The 14,000-nt window shown below is 40.8% G+C and overlaps 1 protein-coding gene across 1 annotated transcript in view; it reads left to right on the top strand.

Moving 5' to 3' along the window:
• PDZD8 (PDZ domain containing 8) overlaps nt 1-13,721 on the top strand; it is a 72,949-nt gene extending 59,228 nt beyond the window's left edge. Inside the window, exons 4-5 of the mRNA XM_007518459.2 lie at nt 3,688-3,850; nt 8,162-13,721. Of these exons, the coding sequence (XP_007518521.2) occupies nt 3,688-3,850; nt 8,162-10,365 (2,367 nt within the window). The 3' untranslated portion in view covers nt 10,366-13,721. The remainder of the gene's footprint in view (nt 1-3,687; nt 3,851-8,161) is intronic.
• Nucleotides 13,722-14,000: the final 279 nt, after the last annotated feature.

Here is a 14,000-nt window from a genome sequence, read left to right on the forward strand (position 1 = left end):
TCGCCCTCAGTCTCCAGGCCCTGGCCCCCTTTCTTGACTTCCTGCCACTGCAATTTTGCATTTCCTGCAACAATTTGAATCATGTAGTTTCTGGACTTTTACATACATTGGGGCCTTCCCAGCGTGTGTTTGAGGTTTATCTCTTTGCCTAGTTACTACTCCATTGCCCTGTGTATGCATATATAATCATGTGGTTGTCAGCAGACCAGTTCTTGCTTCGGAATTCATTTATTAGTGATGCTTTGTGAATATGTGCACATGGAGATATTGCTTGTGGCCATGGTAATAGTCTGCCAGATTTGCAGTCTTGAGGCCCTGCAGGCCCCAGGTTCAGTCCCCAGAACCACCACATCACCAGATGTCAGAGCTGAGCAGGACTTTCTCATGAAAATTGACACATCTCTCTTAAGGCACTGGGGACCCCCCGAAATTTCACCTGGACTGAGTTTTCCTTCAGACACAACTCACCAGAGCTTCCCCCTGCCCAGGGCCACGACATGCTGATATGCTGTTGGGCTCAGTTCTGTGTCACATATTTGGCAGAGCATTTGCCCCAACAGTGAACTATCTCTTGCTCCTGAAGAAATGTGATTTTTTTCCCCCCTCTATTAATTTAATTTTTTACTAATATTTATTTATTCCTTTTTGTTGCCCTTTTTTATTGTTGTACTTATTATTGTGGTTGTTACTGATGTTCTCATTGTTGGACAAGACAGAGAGAAATGGAGAGAGGAGGGAAAGACAGAGAGGGGGAGAGAAAGACAGACACCTGCAGACCTGCTTCTCCGCCTTTAAAGCGATTCCCCTGCAGGTGGGGAGCCGGGGGCTAGAACCCGGATCTTTACGCCGGACTTGCACTTTGCGCCACATGCGCTTAACCCACTGCGCTACCACACGACTCCCATCCTCTTATTAATTTAAAAGCCTGTGTGGACATGTTTTTATTTCTCTTTGATATATATCTAAAAGTCATATGCTAATTGCATCTTACTTTGCTAAGAGACTGCCAAATTGTCTTCCCAAGTATAACAGTAGTGTTTCATATTCCACCAATAGTGTATCAGAGTTTCAGTTCCTTCACAGCCTCACTGACATCGGATATTATTGTCCGTTCATTTTAGCTACTGCCTGTGGTTGAGTGGTAGTAAGGGTGGTATCTTGTTTGATTTTAGTGAATAGTTCGGTAATGAGTAATGAATACCTTTGTTCTGAATTGTAAGAGACAGACAGGCCACAGCACTGCTCAGTCACTTGCCAAGCTGGAGATCACACCCAGGGTCTTACACATGCAAGGCGTGTGCTTTGCTGCTGACCACCTCCCTGGCCCAGACCACAGACCAGCGTAAGGATCCTGGATTGACCCCCCCCCCGCCTCCCCACCTGCAGAGGGGTCGCTTCACAAGCGGTGAAGCAGGTCTGCAGGTGTCTATCTTTCTCTCCCCTTCTTTCTCTTCTCCGCCTCTTTCGATTTCTCTCTGTCCTATCCAACAACAACAACAGCAATAACAATAACAGCAACAAGGGCAACAAAAATGGGAAAAAATGACCTCCAGGAGCAGTGGATTAGTAGTGCAGGCAGCCAAACCCCAGCGATAACCATGGAGGCAAAAAATAAATAAATAAAAAGAGAGCATTTTTTTCATTAATCCAAAACAAGGGCCAGGCTGTAATGTACCCAGTAGGTTCACGTGTTCGGCTGCATGGTGACCCAAGTTCAAGTGCCCTGTCTGCATCTGCAGGGAGTTCAGCGCCACTAGCAGGGAAGCAGTGCCGCGGGTCTCTCTCTCTCTTCTTCTCTATCTCCCCCTTACTTGCTTCTCAAGTCCCAAGAACAAACGAAGGGGAAAGGGGGAGAAATGAAAGGAAGAAACAGCTTACTGAAATCTGCTAGCACCCATATTAAAAAAAAAATTTTTTTTAAGAAAGGTTCATTTAATAAAATTCTTTCAAGCCCTATCCAAGATGAAGTGAAGAAGGTAAATTCATCGTTTTTATAGCTGAGTAGTATTCCATTGTGTGTATATATATATATATATATATCACAACTTTCTCGGGGGTGGGGGGCGATAAATACATTGTAGAAAACTGAGAAATTGGGGCCCTGTAGTGGCGCATCTGGTTAAGCGCTCATATTACAGTGCACAAGGACCCAGGTTCAAGCCCCTGGTCCCCACCTACAGGGAGGATGCTTCACGAGTGGTGAAACAGGGCTGCAGGTGTCTGTCTGTCTCTTTCTCTCCCCCTCCTCTCTCAGTTTCTCTCTGCCTCTGTCCAGAAATAAATAAGAAAACAAACTAAGAATTTTTTTTTTGCCTCCAGGGTTATTGGGGCTCTGTCTGCACCATGAATCCACTGCTCCTGTAGGCCATCCCCCCCCTCCTCTTGTTGCCCTTGTTGTTGTAGCTATTGTTGTCATTCACTGTTGGATAGGACAGAGAAATCGAGAGATGAGAAGACGGGGGAGAGAAAGATAGACACCTGCAGACCTGCTTCACTGCCTGTGAAGTGACTCTCCTGCAGGTGGGGAGCCAGGGGCTCGAACCAGGATCCTTACACCGGCCCTTGCGCTTTGCGCCACATGCACTTAACCCACTGTGCTACAGCCCGGCCCCCCTAAACTGAGAAATTTTACACATGCACCAATAACCATATTTATTCTTGACTGTAAACCATTAAAAAAAAAAGATTAATACTGTAAACAATTTTTTAAAAAAAGATTAAAAAGGAAAAAAAAAAAAAGGAAAGGGTTCTTTGGCTAAGGTGGAACTGAAATTCTAGCTTTTAACTGAGGATCATATAGGAAAGGGATCCAGATGGGTACATCTGTATATTAGCAAGTTATTTGGCAAAGTCATAAGGTAGCCTTGAAAAACAAGAAAGAAATGTGGCCTGGATGTTAATACAATTAGACCGTTTTGTAATTTAGCTTAACAAACAGGCTGAATCCTTGCCATCTGGGGAGATGTGGCATTTTAGCCTTTAAATCAGTGATTCAGATAACATATGTTGTATTTCTTTTTAATTCACAAATGATTTGGATCTGACATACATGTTCTTGATAAGATGGATGGTTGTTTTTCCCTTAGAAAGTAAAATTATCTTGATGAGTTAGAGCAAAATGTCTCATTATCAACCTGGCTCTTAATAAAACACTCATTTAAACTATTTCCCTTGCCCCCCTCTCTCAGAATTTAGTAATGTGGCATAAAATGTGGACTCCAATGCTCACCTAATGAATTAGAAGATTATTGCCATTATGATTTTTTAAAAGCAAACCTCGAAATCATATTTACAATGGTATCTCAATTTTGTGATTTTTTAAAAAATTTTTTTAATAAAATACATTGGGAAGTATACAGTATTGATAGTACCAAGTACTGTTATGATTAGGACTGGTGCTTCTTTTGATTTTGCCTGTTTATTCCCCAATTTTCCTTTTGCAGCTAGCATGGCGCTTTACTAAGACCCACTGGAGATAGTATTTGTATTGAGGTCTCGAAGGTGCAGTCTGAGCCTATGGTGACTCATCTTGTCACCTGCAGCTTTCCTCCCGCCGTATGTGTAGGATAATGGTTCCCGAGCTCAAATATCAGCCTCAGTTGCAGCTCTCCTGTTTGAGTTCCTGTTTTCTCGCTCCACTACTGTGAAGTCATCACATCTGTCTCTCTGTTTTTCTCTTTGTCAAAGGTTGAGTTAATAAAGGGGAACTTGCAGAGCGTCGGACTCACACTTCGCCTCGTCCAGTCAACTGATGGCTATGCCGGGCACGTCATCGTCGAGACGGTGGCCCCAAACTCGCCTGCTGCGATTGCAGACCTTCAGCGTGGAGACCGCCTGATTGCAATTGGAGGTAATTATGCTCTGTGCAGTCGACTTGACATTTACAGAGGAGCCTGCAAGTAGGTGTGGGGATTTTCTGCCCCTTTATTTCCGTGCACATACGTTACTTTTATAATGGAAAGAACACAGTAACTGTATTGTAAGTAAAAAGCTGAAAAACTTAAATATCAGTTTAAAATACATGTCGTTTTTAGTCATGTGTCAGCTTTATACTTCTCCCTCAGACCACTTTTCTCTAGTCTCTCTAATTTCTCTTCCCTTCCCACATTCTACTTAACTCCTCTGTTTTGCACTTTAATAATGAAAGAAAGAACTAGTTAACGGTCACGTTTCTAGATACTGTATAATCTCCAAAAATTGCTACCCCCATCGTTTAGAAGTTGAGCAGGAGAGGCTAATATTCCTTGTCCAGAAGAGTACCCCAGAACTCCCGTAGGGCCCCACATTATCCCTGATTCACTACTGTGTTACTGAAGAGTGTAGACTAAGTCATAATCACCCATTCCCCTTCCTGTCAGTGTATTGTTAATATTAGAAACTCTTTGTTGATAAGTTATTTGCTGAGTGTTTGAGTAAACAGCAGGATGCCAGCATTCATACCAATGAGGGGAAAGCCTAAGCTTTTCCAAACTCTTTGAGTATCTGGCCCAACATTATAGGCTTGTCAAGGGATTTCATGAACACATGACTGACTGGCCACACTTGATCTTTTTTTTTTTTTTTTTTTTTTACCTCCCTAGTTATCTGTGCCTACACTAGGAATCCACTGCTCCTGTGGCTATTTTTTGATTCTTTAGGATAGGACCGAGAGAAATTGAGGGAGGAGGGGAAGACACAGAGGGAGAAAGAAAGACACCTACAGACCTGCTTCACCACTTGTGAAGTGACCCCACTGCAGGTAAGGAGCTGGAGGCTCGAACCGAGATCCCTGAAGCAGATCCTTATGCTTTTTACTATGTGTGCTTAACCCAGTGCACCACTGCCCGGCCCCCCACACTTGATGTTTTGGGGACAAGGTGGTATGTCCTTTCACAAGTTAGATCAGTTCCTAAATCAATAAATATTCTTAGATATATGTCAAAGAAATGCCACCTTTGATCTAAGTCCATCATGACAACACAGCAAGAAAAATTACTTAATTGCACACTAGGAAACCCAAGTAAATCAACATTTCCTACTGAAATTCATCTAATAATGGCATAAACAGCACATCTCAAACTTCCAGTTGAATTCCAGGCACCTATACATGGTGTTAAAATGTAGGTTATGGTTAGGTAGATCATGGGTGGAGCCCACGATTCTGCATCTAACAAGTTCTGAAATGACAGATTAGACTCATACACATTTAGGACAGCAAGGAAATAAAACAGACTTGATATGCCTCCTCATAGTTGTCTAATATATATGTGAGTTACTCTCCCTGAAAAAAAATTTATAATTTAGTATAAGTTTTTATATACCCTGTTTTAATTTTAGCTATAGGGTAACATATTTTTCTTTTATTCTTAATTTTGTGATAGATTTTTGTTTTTAGTTACACAGACATATTTTATTTAAAATAAATCCAGGCAACATGTTTGCAGAGTGAAAAAAGAAAAGTTATCCCTATATAGATAACATTTGTCAAAAGGACTATTTCGATAAGGGTTGTAATGCATATGCATCTTATAGCTGTGACTTCTCTATGTTGATATGCTGTAATTTTAAATATTTAGTAACAGGGTCAAAGTTGAAATGCAATGGCAAAAACGCTTGTTACACTTGAAACTCATTGATGGAGTTTTGCTTTGTGTATATTTGAGATATTCTAAAAGAAAAGGAATCCAGATTTGGCAAACCTGCCGAGGGTGGCATGAGACACAAAGTTTCTGATGCTCCATGAATAGGTAAAATGAGGCAGAAGTTAAGCCACAAAGAATGAGTTTAAATAGGTCATTTTCCCTACCACACACTTCTTCTTCAGTAATGACTATGTCAAAGTACAGTTTTGCTGGGAAATAGTATAGTTACAGGGAAGCAATAGATGAAAAGGCTGGATGAATCATGAACATTATTCAAAAGCCCTAAATTCCAGGTTTGATGGGAGCTTAGACAAATCAAGAAGCAATATGTATGGCTGGCCACTAAATAAAGTTCAAGTAAAGAATCACAGTGAAGGACCATCTGTTAACTATAGTTAGAGCCAGGGTCAGGGGGTCTGAGCAAGGAATGAAAATGAACTGGGTCTCCAAGCTAGAATTGATAGTTGAGTGGCGCTATAGGAAGTCAGCTTTGTCCAGGATTCAGATTGGTAACTGTAAGGGGGTGATAAGTTGATTCATGTAGAGCAAGGACAGGGTCACTAACGAGGGCTTTTAACTGTGCTGAACGTGTAGTGTGAACCAAGCATCCAAGTGCTGATGTGCAGAAGTAGTTGGCAGTGTTGCACTAGAATAAAGAAGAGAGAGACTTGCCAAAGAACAAGTTAATAGTTGTGGTCACTAAAGTAGATGCACTACAGGGATGAAACACAAAGTCTGGGCATGCAGATAGAACAAATCTTGGGGACATTTGCATGTATGAACCATGTATAGATTTAGAATAAGAAATCAGAGAAGAGATGATAAGAACCAGAGTGGGACAGTATCATCCAAGGCAAATGAAGATTTCAAAGAAGAGGGAAAGGATTAATCATACGTATGCAAGGGTCATTGACAGAGCTAAGTCCTGCAGTCGTCCACGGCCATACCACCCTGTACATGCCCGATCTCGTCTGAAGTGGGATCCAAAGTATAGTTAGAGGGATATACCATCTCTAAGATAGCTTAATACTAAAAAGGACAGCAAGAAGTATGTATGGGTGACTTGTTGTTGGTCTTTTCATTAAATAAGGTGATGTCACCTACAAAGTAAAGAGTTCAGAAGGGAGACTTCTAGGTATTGAAACTTTCAGAGCTAATGTTCTGCAGACATAGTTGTTTAGAGAGGAATCAAAAGAATACTCAAGTAGTGCCAGTGCCATACTGGAGCACAGTGTGAGCAGCGTGACTCGGTGTAGAAAACAGACGACGGTGCTGGCACAGAAGGGGGCAGGTAGAAAGACAGGCATACAGAAGAAGAGAGGACTAGGACCGGGCATCAAAAGTCTGAGAGCATCGCTGAAATCGTGACGTTTAAGTCAGAGAGGAAAAGAAATTCATTTACTAGAGCAAAGGAAGAATGACCGGATCTGGAAATCACTTGATAGTAAAATTTTCGCAGGCAGAATTGTTAAGAGAGAGAAAACAGGAGATTATGACCAGAGATTAATCTCACAATGAAAAAACCTTTGATGTGGCAAAAGTTCAGAGCATTAGCCTGGTCTAAAAAGTCATGGTCTTCTCTGGGCAGCTGAAGTAAATGAGGATATAAGTTGAGGAACTCTGAAGTTAGGTGTTTAGATGGGGCTGATATTACTTTGATTTATTTAGGATGGTCCTAACACCCTTGGAAAGCAAAGACCCCTTCTCACCTTACTCTAAGTCCTACATAAAGGGATAGCTTGCGTAAGTACTATCCTGGGGAGGGTGGGAGAGGGCAGGAGACCTGGAGCCTTCAACATACCAGCCATTGCTAGCTGTGGTTACCTCAAGGAGGGGACGATACGTCCCCGAAGGGAGGTGAAAAAGAGATTCTGCATCTTTTTTGGTGAATCATGTTAATATAGCATCTACTAGAAAATAATAAAATTAGTACTTTAGATAACATTAACATAGATGCTGATAGTAACCAAGTTATTTAACCTTGAAGCAATTTTTGTCTTCTTTGGTCCTGAGAAAGATTAGTATGGTAGGTAGAAGTAATGAAGAGTGTAAAGAGCCCATTATCAATATATATTTTGTTAAGTTTATTTAAGGCGTTACTCTTCTAATTCTAATCATTAGTTTCATAGTTTATAACCCCTGGATTATTTTTAGAGTTTTCTTCAGTAGACTCACAATTTCTCATCATTCTAAATCTGTGTGAACTTGACAGTTCTTTCCAGTAGATCTCACTCTGCTCATTTAGAACTAACAAATAATGCATTTAAACCTGACAAGGGGTGGGAAATGAGCGGAACAGCCTGGCACACTTGTAAGGATTTTCATTTCATTTGGTGTGAAACGGTAAACATGTCCAGGATATAAACATGTTCGGAGTTTGGAAATCAATAGTGCGGCGCACCCCAAAGCAAAAGGTGTGTTTGGGGAATTTACTGTTACTCATGAGTTAAATACTCATGAATTCATAGCACTAACACACCTAGCAAATTGCAGTTTGTACGTGGCAATTTACTTGTTTTTCTTTTAAAATCTTAAAACAGGTGTGAAAATCACATCCACACTGCAAGTGCTGAAGCTGATCAAGCAAGCTGGTGACCGAGTCCTGGTGTATTATGAAAGACCTGTCGGCCAGAGCAACCAAGGTGCTGTGCTACAGGACACGTTGGGACAGTTAGAAGAAAACTTTCTGCCAGGCTCATGCCCACCCAGTTATGAAGAGGAAACAGCTGGACTGGCAGTAGATGCTGAGAACAGAGACCTGGATTCTGAATTCGAAGACTTGGCCAGTGATGTCAGAGCACAGAATGAGTTCAGAGACGATGCACAGCCACTCACTCATAGCCCCAAACGTACTCCGACAACACTCTCTGTTAAACCCCTGGGCGCTATCTCCCCAGTTTTAAATCGTAAGTTGGCTACAGGAAGTCACCCACCACCACCAAAACTTCCATCCAAAGAAGGAAATAAACCCTCAACTCTAAAAGCTTCTGAGGTGCCAGACTCAGCGCAAGTGTCGAAACCCACCCAAGGATCCACTTTGAAACCACCCGTGCCACCACGCCCTCAGCTGAAAGTTCCTCTGCCTTCTACTGATCCCCCAAATCAGACAGACGCAGACGTTCTTTCTGAGAAGCCAGAGAAGGTCCTGCCACCCCCTGCTGTCGATAAAGCTGCTGAGAAGCAAGTGAAAAATCCAGATCACGTTGAAGATGCGGCTGCATGCAAACAATTTCTAGCAAAACAAGAGGTGGCAAAGGATATTCCCGCAGAAAGTTCCTGCCCTCCTAAGGACAGCTCAGATGACCCTCAGACCTGGGAATCATCTGAAATTCCTTACCGAAACAAGCTAGGGAAATGGACTAGAACCAGAGCAACCTGTTTCTTTGACATAGAAGCCTGTCACAGGTACTTAAACGTTGCGCTGTGGTGCAAAGACCCTTTCAAGCTCGGCGGTCTCATCTGTCTGGGGCATGTTAGTTTAAAGCTTGAAGAGGTGGCTTTAGGATGCTTAGTGACATCAAACATGGAGTATCTTTCCAGATTCCGATTGGAAGCCCCATCACCAAAGGCTATGGCCACTAGAACTGCACTGCGGAATCTGAGCGTGCAGAAGGGGTTCAATGACAAATTCTGCTTTGGTGACATTACTCTTCACTTCAAATATTTGAAAGAAGGAGAAACAGACCACCATCTGATTACTAACTTAGAGAAAGAAAAAGAACCCTATATGGTCGAGGAGGTGTCCGCCCTACCTAAAGAGGAACACGTGGTCGGCCCGGTGGGTTTAACAGAAAATAAACATAGTTTCCAAGACACTCAGTTCCAGAACCCAACTTGGTGTGATTACTGTAAGAAAAAGGTGTGGACCAAGGCGGCTTCCCAGTGTATGTTCTGTGCTTATGTTTGCCATAAAAAATGTCAGGAAAAGTGTCTAGCCGAGACTCCTCTTTGTGGAGCAACCGACAGACACATAGACCGGGCCCTGAGAAACCCCAGGCCGGAAGGCCCGGAACCCCCCTTAGGCCTGCCTCCTCGTGTTGATGTTGAAACTAGCAAGTCAGTCAATAAAACAACAGGTCTGACAAGACATATCATCAATACTAGCTCTCGTTTGTTAAATTTGCGTCAAGTCTCTAAAACTCGCCTTTCTGAACCAGGAACTGATCTAGTAGAACCTTCACCAAAACACACACCCAACACATCAGACAATGAAGGCAGTGACACAGAGGTCTGTGGCCCCAACAGTCCTTCTAAACGGGGCAACAACACAGGAATAAAGTTAGTGAGGAAGGAGGGTGGTCTGGATGACAGCGTTTTCATTGCAGTTAAAGAAATTGGCCGAGATCTGTATAGAGGCCTGCCCTCAGAGGAGAGGATTCAGAAGCTAGAGTTCATGCTGGATAAATTGCAGAATGAAATTGACCAGGAGTTGGAACACAATAACTCTCTTGTTAGAGAAGAAAAAGAGACAACTGATATAAGGAAAAAATCACTTCTCTCTGCTGCTTTGACTAAATCAGGTGAAAGACTACAAGCGCTAACGCTTCTTATGATCCATTACAGAGCAGGCATTGAAGATATGGAATCGTTAGAAAGTTTGTCTTTAGACCAGCACTCAAAGAAAATAAGCAAATACACAGATGACACAGAAGAAGATCTTGATAGTGAGCTAAGCCAACTAATAGACTCTCAGCCATTCAGCAACATATCAGATGACTTATTTGGCCCACCTGAGTCTGTGTAACAGCCTGCCACAGCCAGTTTAAACTTTCAAGTGACTGGGGGGAAAGTTGCAGCTAAAGCACCACAGGTGAAAATAACCAAGTTTAAACCCTCCAAGAATGCACTCTGGCCTACTGCTCCACAGTTATTTGCTTGTGTAAAAATAAAAAAGGGTTGCTAGCAGACAGGTGATCAGCTCGCTAAATGGGTTGTTTCAGATTGCATTTCTAGCTAGCCTTTTTTTTTTTTCTTTTTGGATTTATACTGGGAATTTATTTTGTACTAATTTATTTTTAACTTTTTCTAATTATGTAAGCGACCTTTTTTGTGTTTGTTATGTGTACTGTCTCCTGGTGTTATTTCCCTTCCTCTTGATTTTAGAATTAGGGTTGAATTACTGTCTAGATCCTTAGTATTTTCATTTCCATCATGGTTATAACAACAGATTTGCTGCATGCCAACAGCAAATTGACAACAGCAGTCATGGCCGGAACCTGTTTTGTCTAGCTGAGACGAGATCTTTCTTTGTGTTACAAAAGTTTATCATCTCTATTTGCTTGACATTTTTTGTTACTTTGCATTGGGGGAGTTGCTTTCATTTTGTTTTGCCAAATGTAACAGAAAATCAGATGCTACAGATCCAGTTGGTTATGCAGATTTAGTAAAAAACAAAAATTTTTTTCATATGCATCTCTTGCTTTCTATGCTTTTGTGAATTTTCTCACTAAAGTTTTTTGAAGTTGAAGTATAGAAAGAATATAGTGATTGATTTGAAGAGCTTACTTTACAAAAATCAGAATGTGATAGAGGATAAATATAGAATATAGTTAGGGATTTTGTCAGGAGGATAACAAGATTTTTGAAGAACAGTAATGAATAGGAATTTGGAAGTACAATCTTCCAAAATGTTAATGGCTTCCTGTTAGATGGGTGTTCTAAACATTTATGATTATTTTTCACCTTTAGTTCCTCCATAGGGAATAAAACATCTGTAAATTTTAGAGGACTGTTGTTAAAATGACCATGTTGATAACTGGTTTGGGCCATTTTAGAGGCATTTTTCATGCAAGAAATGTTTCAGAGTATAGGAATTACGTAAATTGGGATTGTTGCTTTGCCTCATATCCTACAAGCTTAAAGATATGACGAGCTTTCTGAATGTGTGTGTTTTCATTCATTACACACACACACACACACACACACACACACACACACATATATATACATATATATATATAGAGAGAGAGAGAAAAGAAATATAAACAAAAAAGTAGATAGTATAAATACATAGGAGTTGGGACCAGTTCTCTGAATATGAAGATCTATTCTGATTCTTGATCCATCTCATGAGTTCCAGTAACATATGATTGAGGGAAAAAATGAGAGCATAACCCCTGTTGGTATACCATGAAAATTCTGCCCTTTTGCATACCTATAAAATAGGTATATGTGTGTTTTCTTATTTTATAGTTAGAAACTAGAATGGATGAGTAGAGGGTTGGCATGGATTTAAAACTCGAGGAAGTAGCATTTGTAGCTGGTTGTATTATCAAGGATTCTGCCCCGGGTCTGCAACCAAATACTCAACACAGAATTCAAGTTCTTCCCCCAGCCAATCAATAGTGAACTTTGTAGCCAGCAGCGAGCCACAGAAGGGCTTCATGCTGCAGTCTCCCCAGTTCATCTAGGAATAATATTTACTCTACCTCACAGGATGGTTGTGAGGAAAACAGTAATATGATCATAAAAAGTACTCTAAATAGTAATAATCTATTCAATAAATAGTATGGTTAATAAGAGTGATAAAACCATGTTTGAAGGGGCCAGGTGGTGGTGCACCTGGTTAAGTGCACATGTTACATACAGTGCTGCACAAGGTCTGGGGTTCAAGCCTCTGGCCACCACCTGCATGAGAAAAAACCTCACAAGCGGTGAAGCAGTGCTGCAGGTGTCTCTCTGTTTCTCTCCCTCTCTTTCTGCCCGGCCCTCTTGATTTCTGGCTGTCTCTATCCAACAAATAAAAATAATAATAAATTAAAAAAAAAAAAAACATGTTTGAGAATAAAAAAAGGGGGGGTTGTCCACTTTTAAGATCAGTAGCTAATTCTGGTTCCTGCTATTTTATTAAGTCAAATACTAGGAAACTTTAATCTTTCTTGGCCAACTTTATAATACAGTATATCTCTGTATCCCTCCTTTTATATTTGTTTAATTAGTATGCTTGCCTTTTAAAAGAACACTTCTGTATGTCTAAATGCCAAAGTCCCTGAAAGCTAAAAATGTTGTGTAACATAAGCTTAAAACAATCCACCCAATATCATAGCTGATATTTCCATCTTATAAAAAAAGCAACTTACCCGTTGCTACCCTGAAAGTGGGATGACTGTAAGTGGCTGGTATTTGTGGGTTGTGGGAGTTTTCGAGCTGAAATCGGTGCATTGCAAAAGCTGTATAAATAATGTGAAACTTTGATTTCATAAAACACAGTCTACTCATGTTTTTTAAAAGTACCTATCTCTGTAGAACCCATAATCATGGAAAGCCCAGCACTGCTGCTAATGACATTCGTAAAAATAGACCTTTCGTAGTAGTGCGTTATTTTTCATACACGTTCTATGTTAGGAGAGGGAGTAGAGGTAGCACAGTTGTGGTTAGAGGGTAGAACACTCCACCTAGCCCGAGGAGAGCAAGCTGGAAGGCTTTGGAGACTGTACTATCTATCATATTACATTCCTGATGTAATCTCGCTGCCATGCTATGTTATCAGTAGCTCAAAATTTAAAAAAAATTAAAACTGTGCCAGGGGGGGGAAAAAAAGAATATCTTCATTTTGTGGTATCTGAAAAAGGTGATTGCTACATCTCTTAGGGCCTGTATAATGTGACCATGCAGGCATGCTTTAGCCAAGCCCAGTTTGTTAAACAAAATTGCTATTTTGCAGACTGCCCTCTGTTAAGTTTTGGTTTTACTGTTCATTCTTGGGCCTTTTCTGTGTGTTAATGATTAAGATGACTTGAGGTGTACCCTCTACATTGGCCTTTAGATAAGTGAATGGGTTAGGCAGTCAAGCAGAGCAATATTTTACCCCCCTATTTTGGGATTACATCAGTTGTTACATTTCTTAATATCAGACCTTATCATCAATATATTCAGTATCAAAACTAGCAGAAATTCTTATCTGTGTTGCAGTTCTGAGAGGAGAAAACAAAAGCTTAAAATTTTGGAGAACTCTATCAAGTTCTAAATTTGTCTACCTGTGTTTTTTGAAAGCCAGTATGCAAATTTGGTTTTTTATTAACATAACAGTAAGATGATAAAAATAACAAAAACCATAAATCCCCCTAAAAGTCAATAAACTTAAAAACACTAATTCTTAAATGTTTTGTCTTTATTTCTAAATTAAGATAATAGCTTTCCATTAAAAGAGAGGAGGAGTGTCTTCTAATTCTTTCTGAGTGGCAGATCCCCTTTTAGATGTGATTATAACTGAGGCCCTTCACCTCTGAAACACACACGCACACCATCATATAAGTCTGGTGGGTCAGATCTCCTAGGCTCCCACTGTCAGATGGCTGCGTATTATGTTTTTCTCAGATAGTTGACCACAGCAGTCCAGAAAAGAGTATAAATTTAAGACACCAGGAGGACTTCCAGGAG

Source organism: Erinaceus europaeus, chromosome 14 (assembly GCF_950295315.1).
Source record: "Erinaceus europaeus chromosome 14, mEriEur2.1, whole genome shotgun sequence".
Taxonomy (NCBI): Eukaryota; Metazoa; Chordata; class Mammalia; order Eulipotyphla; family Erinaceidae; genus Erinaceus; species Erinaceus europaeus.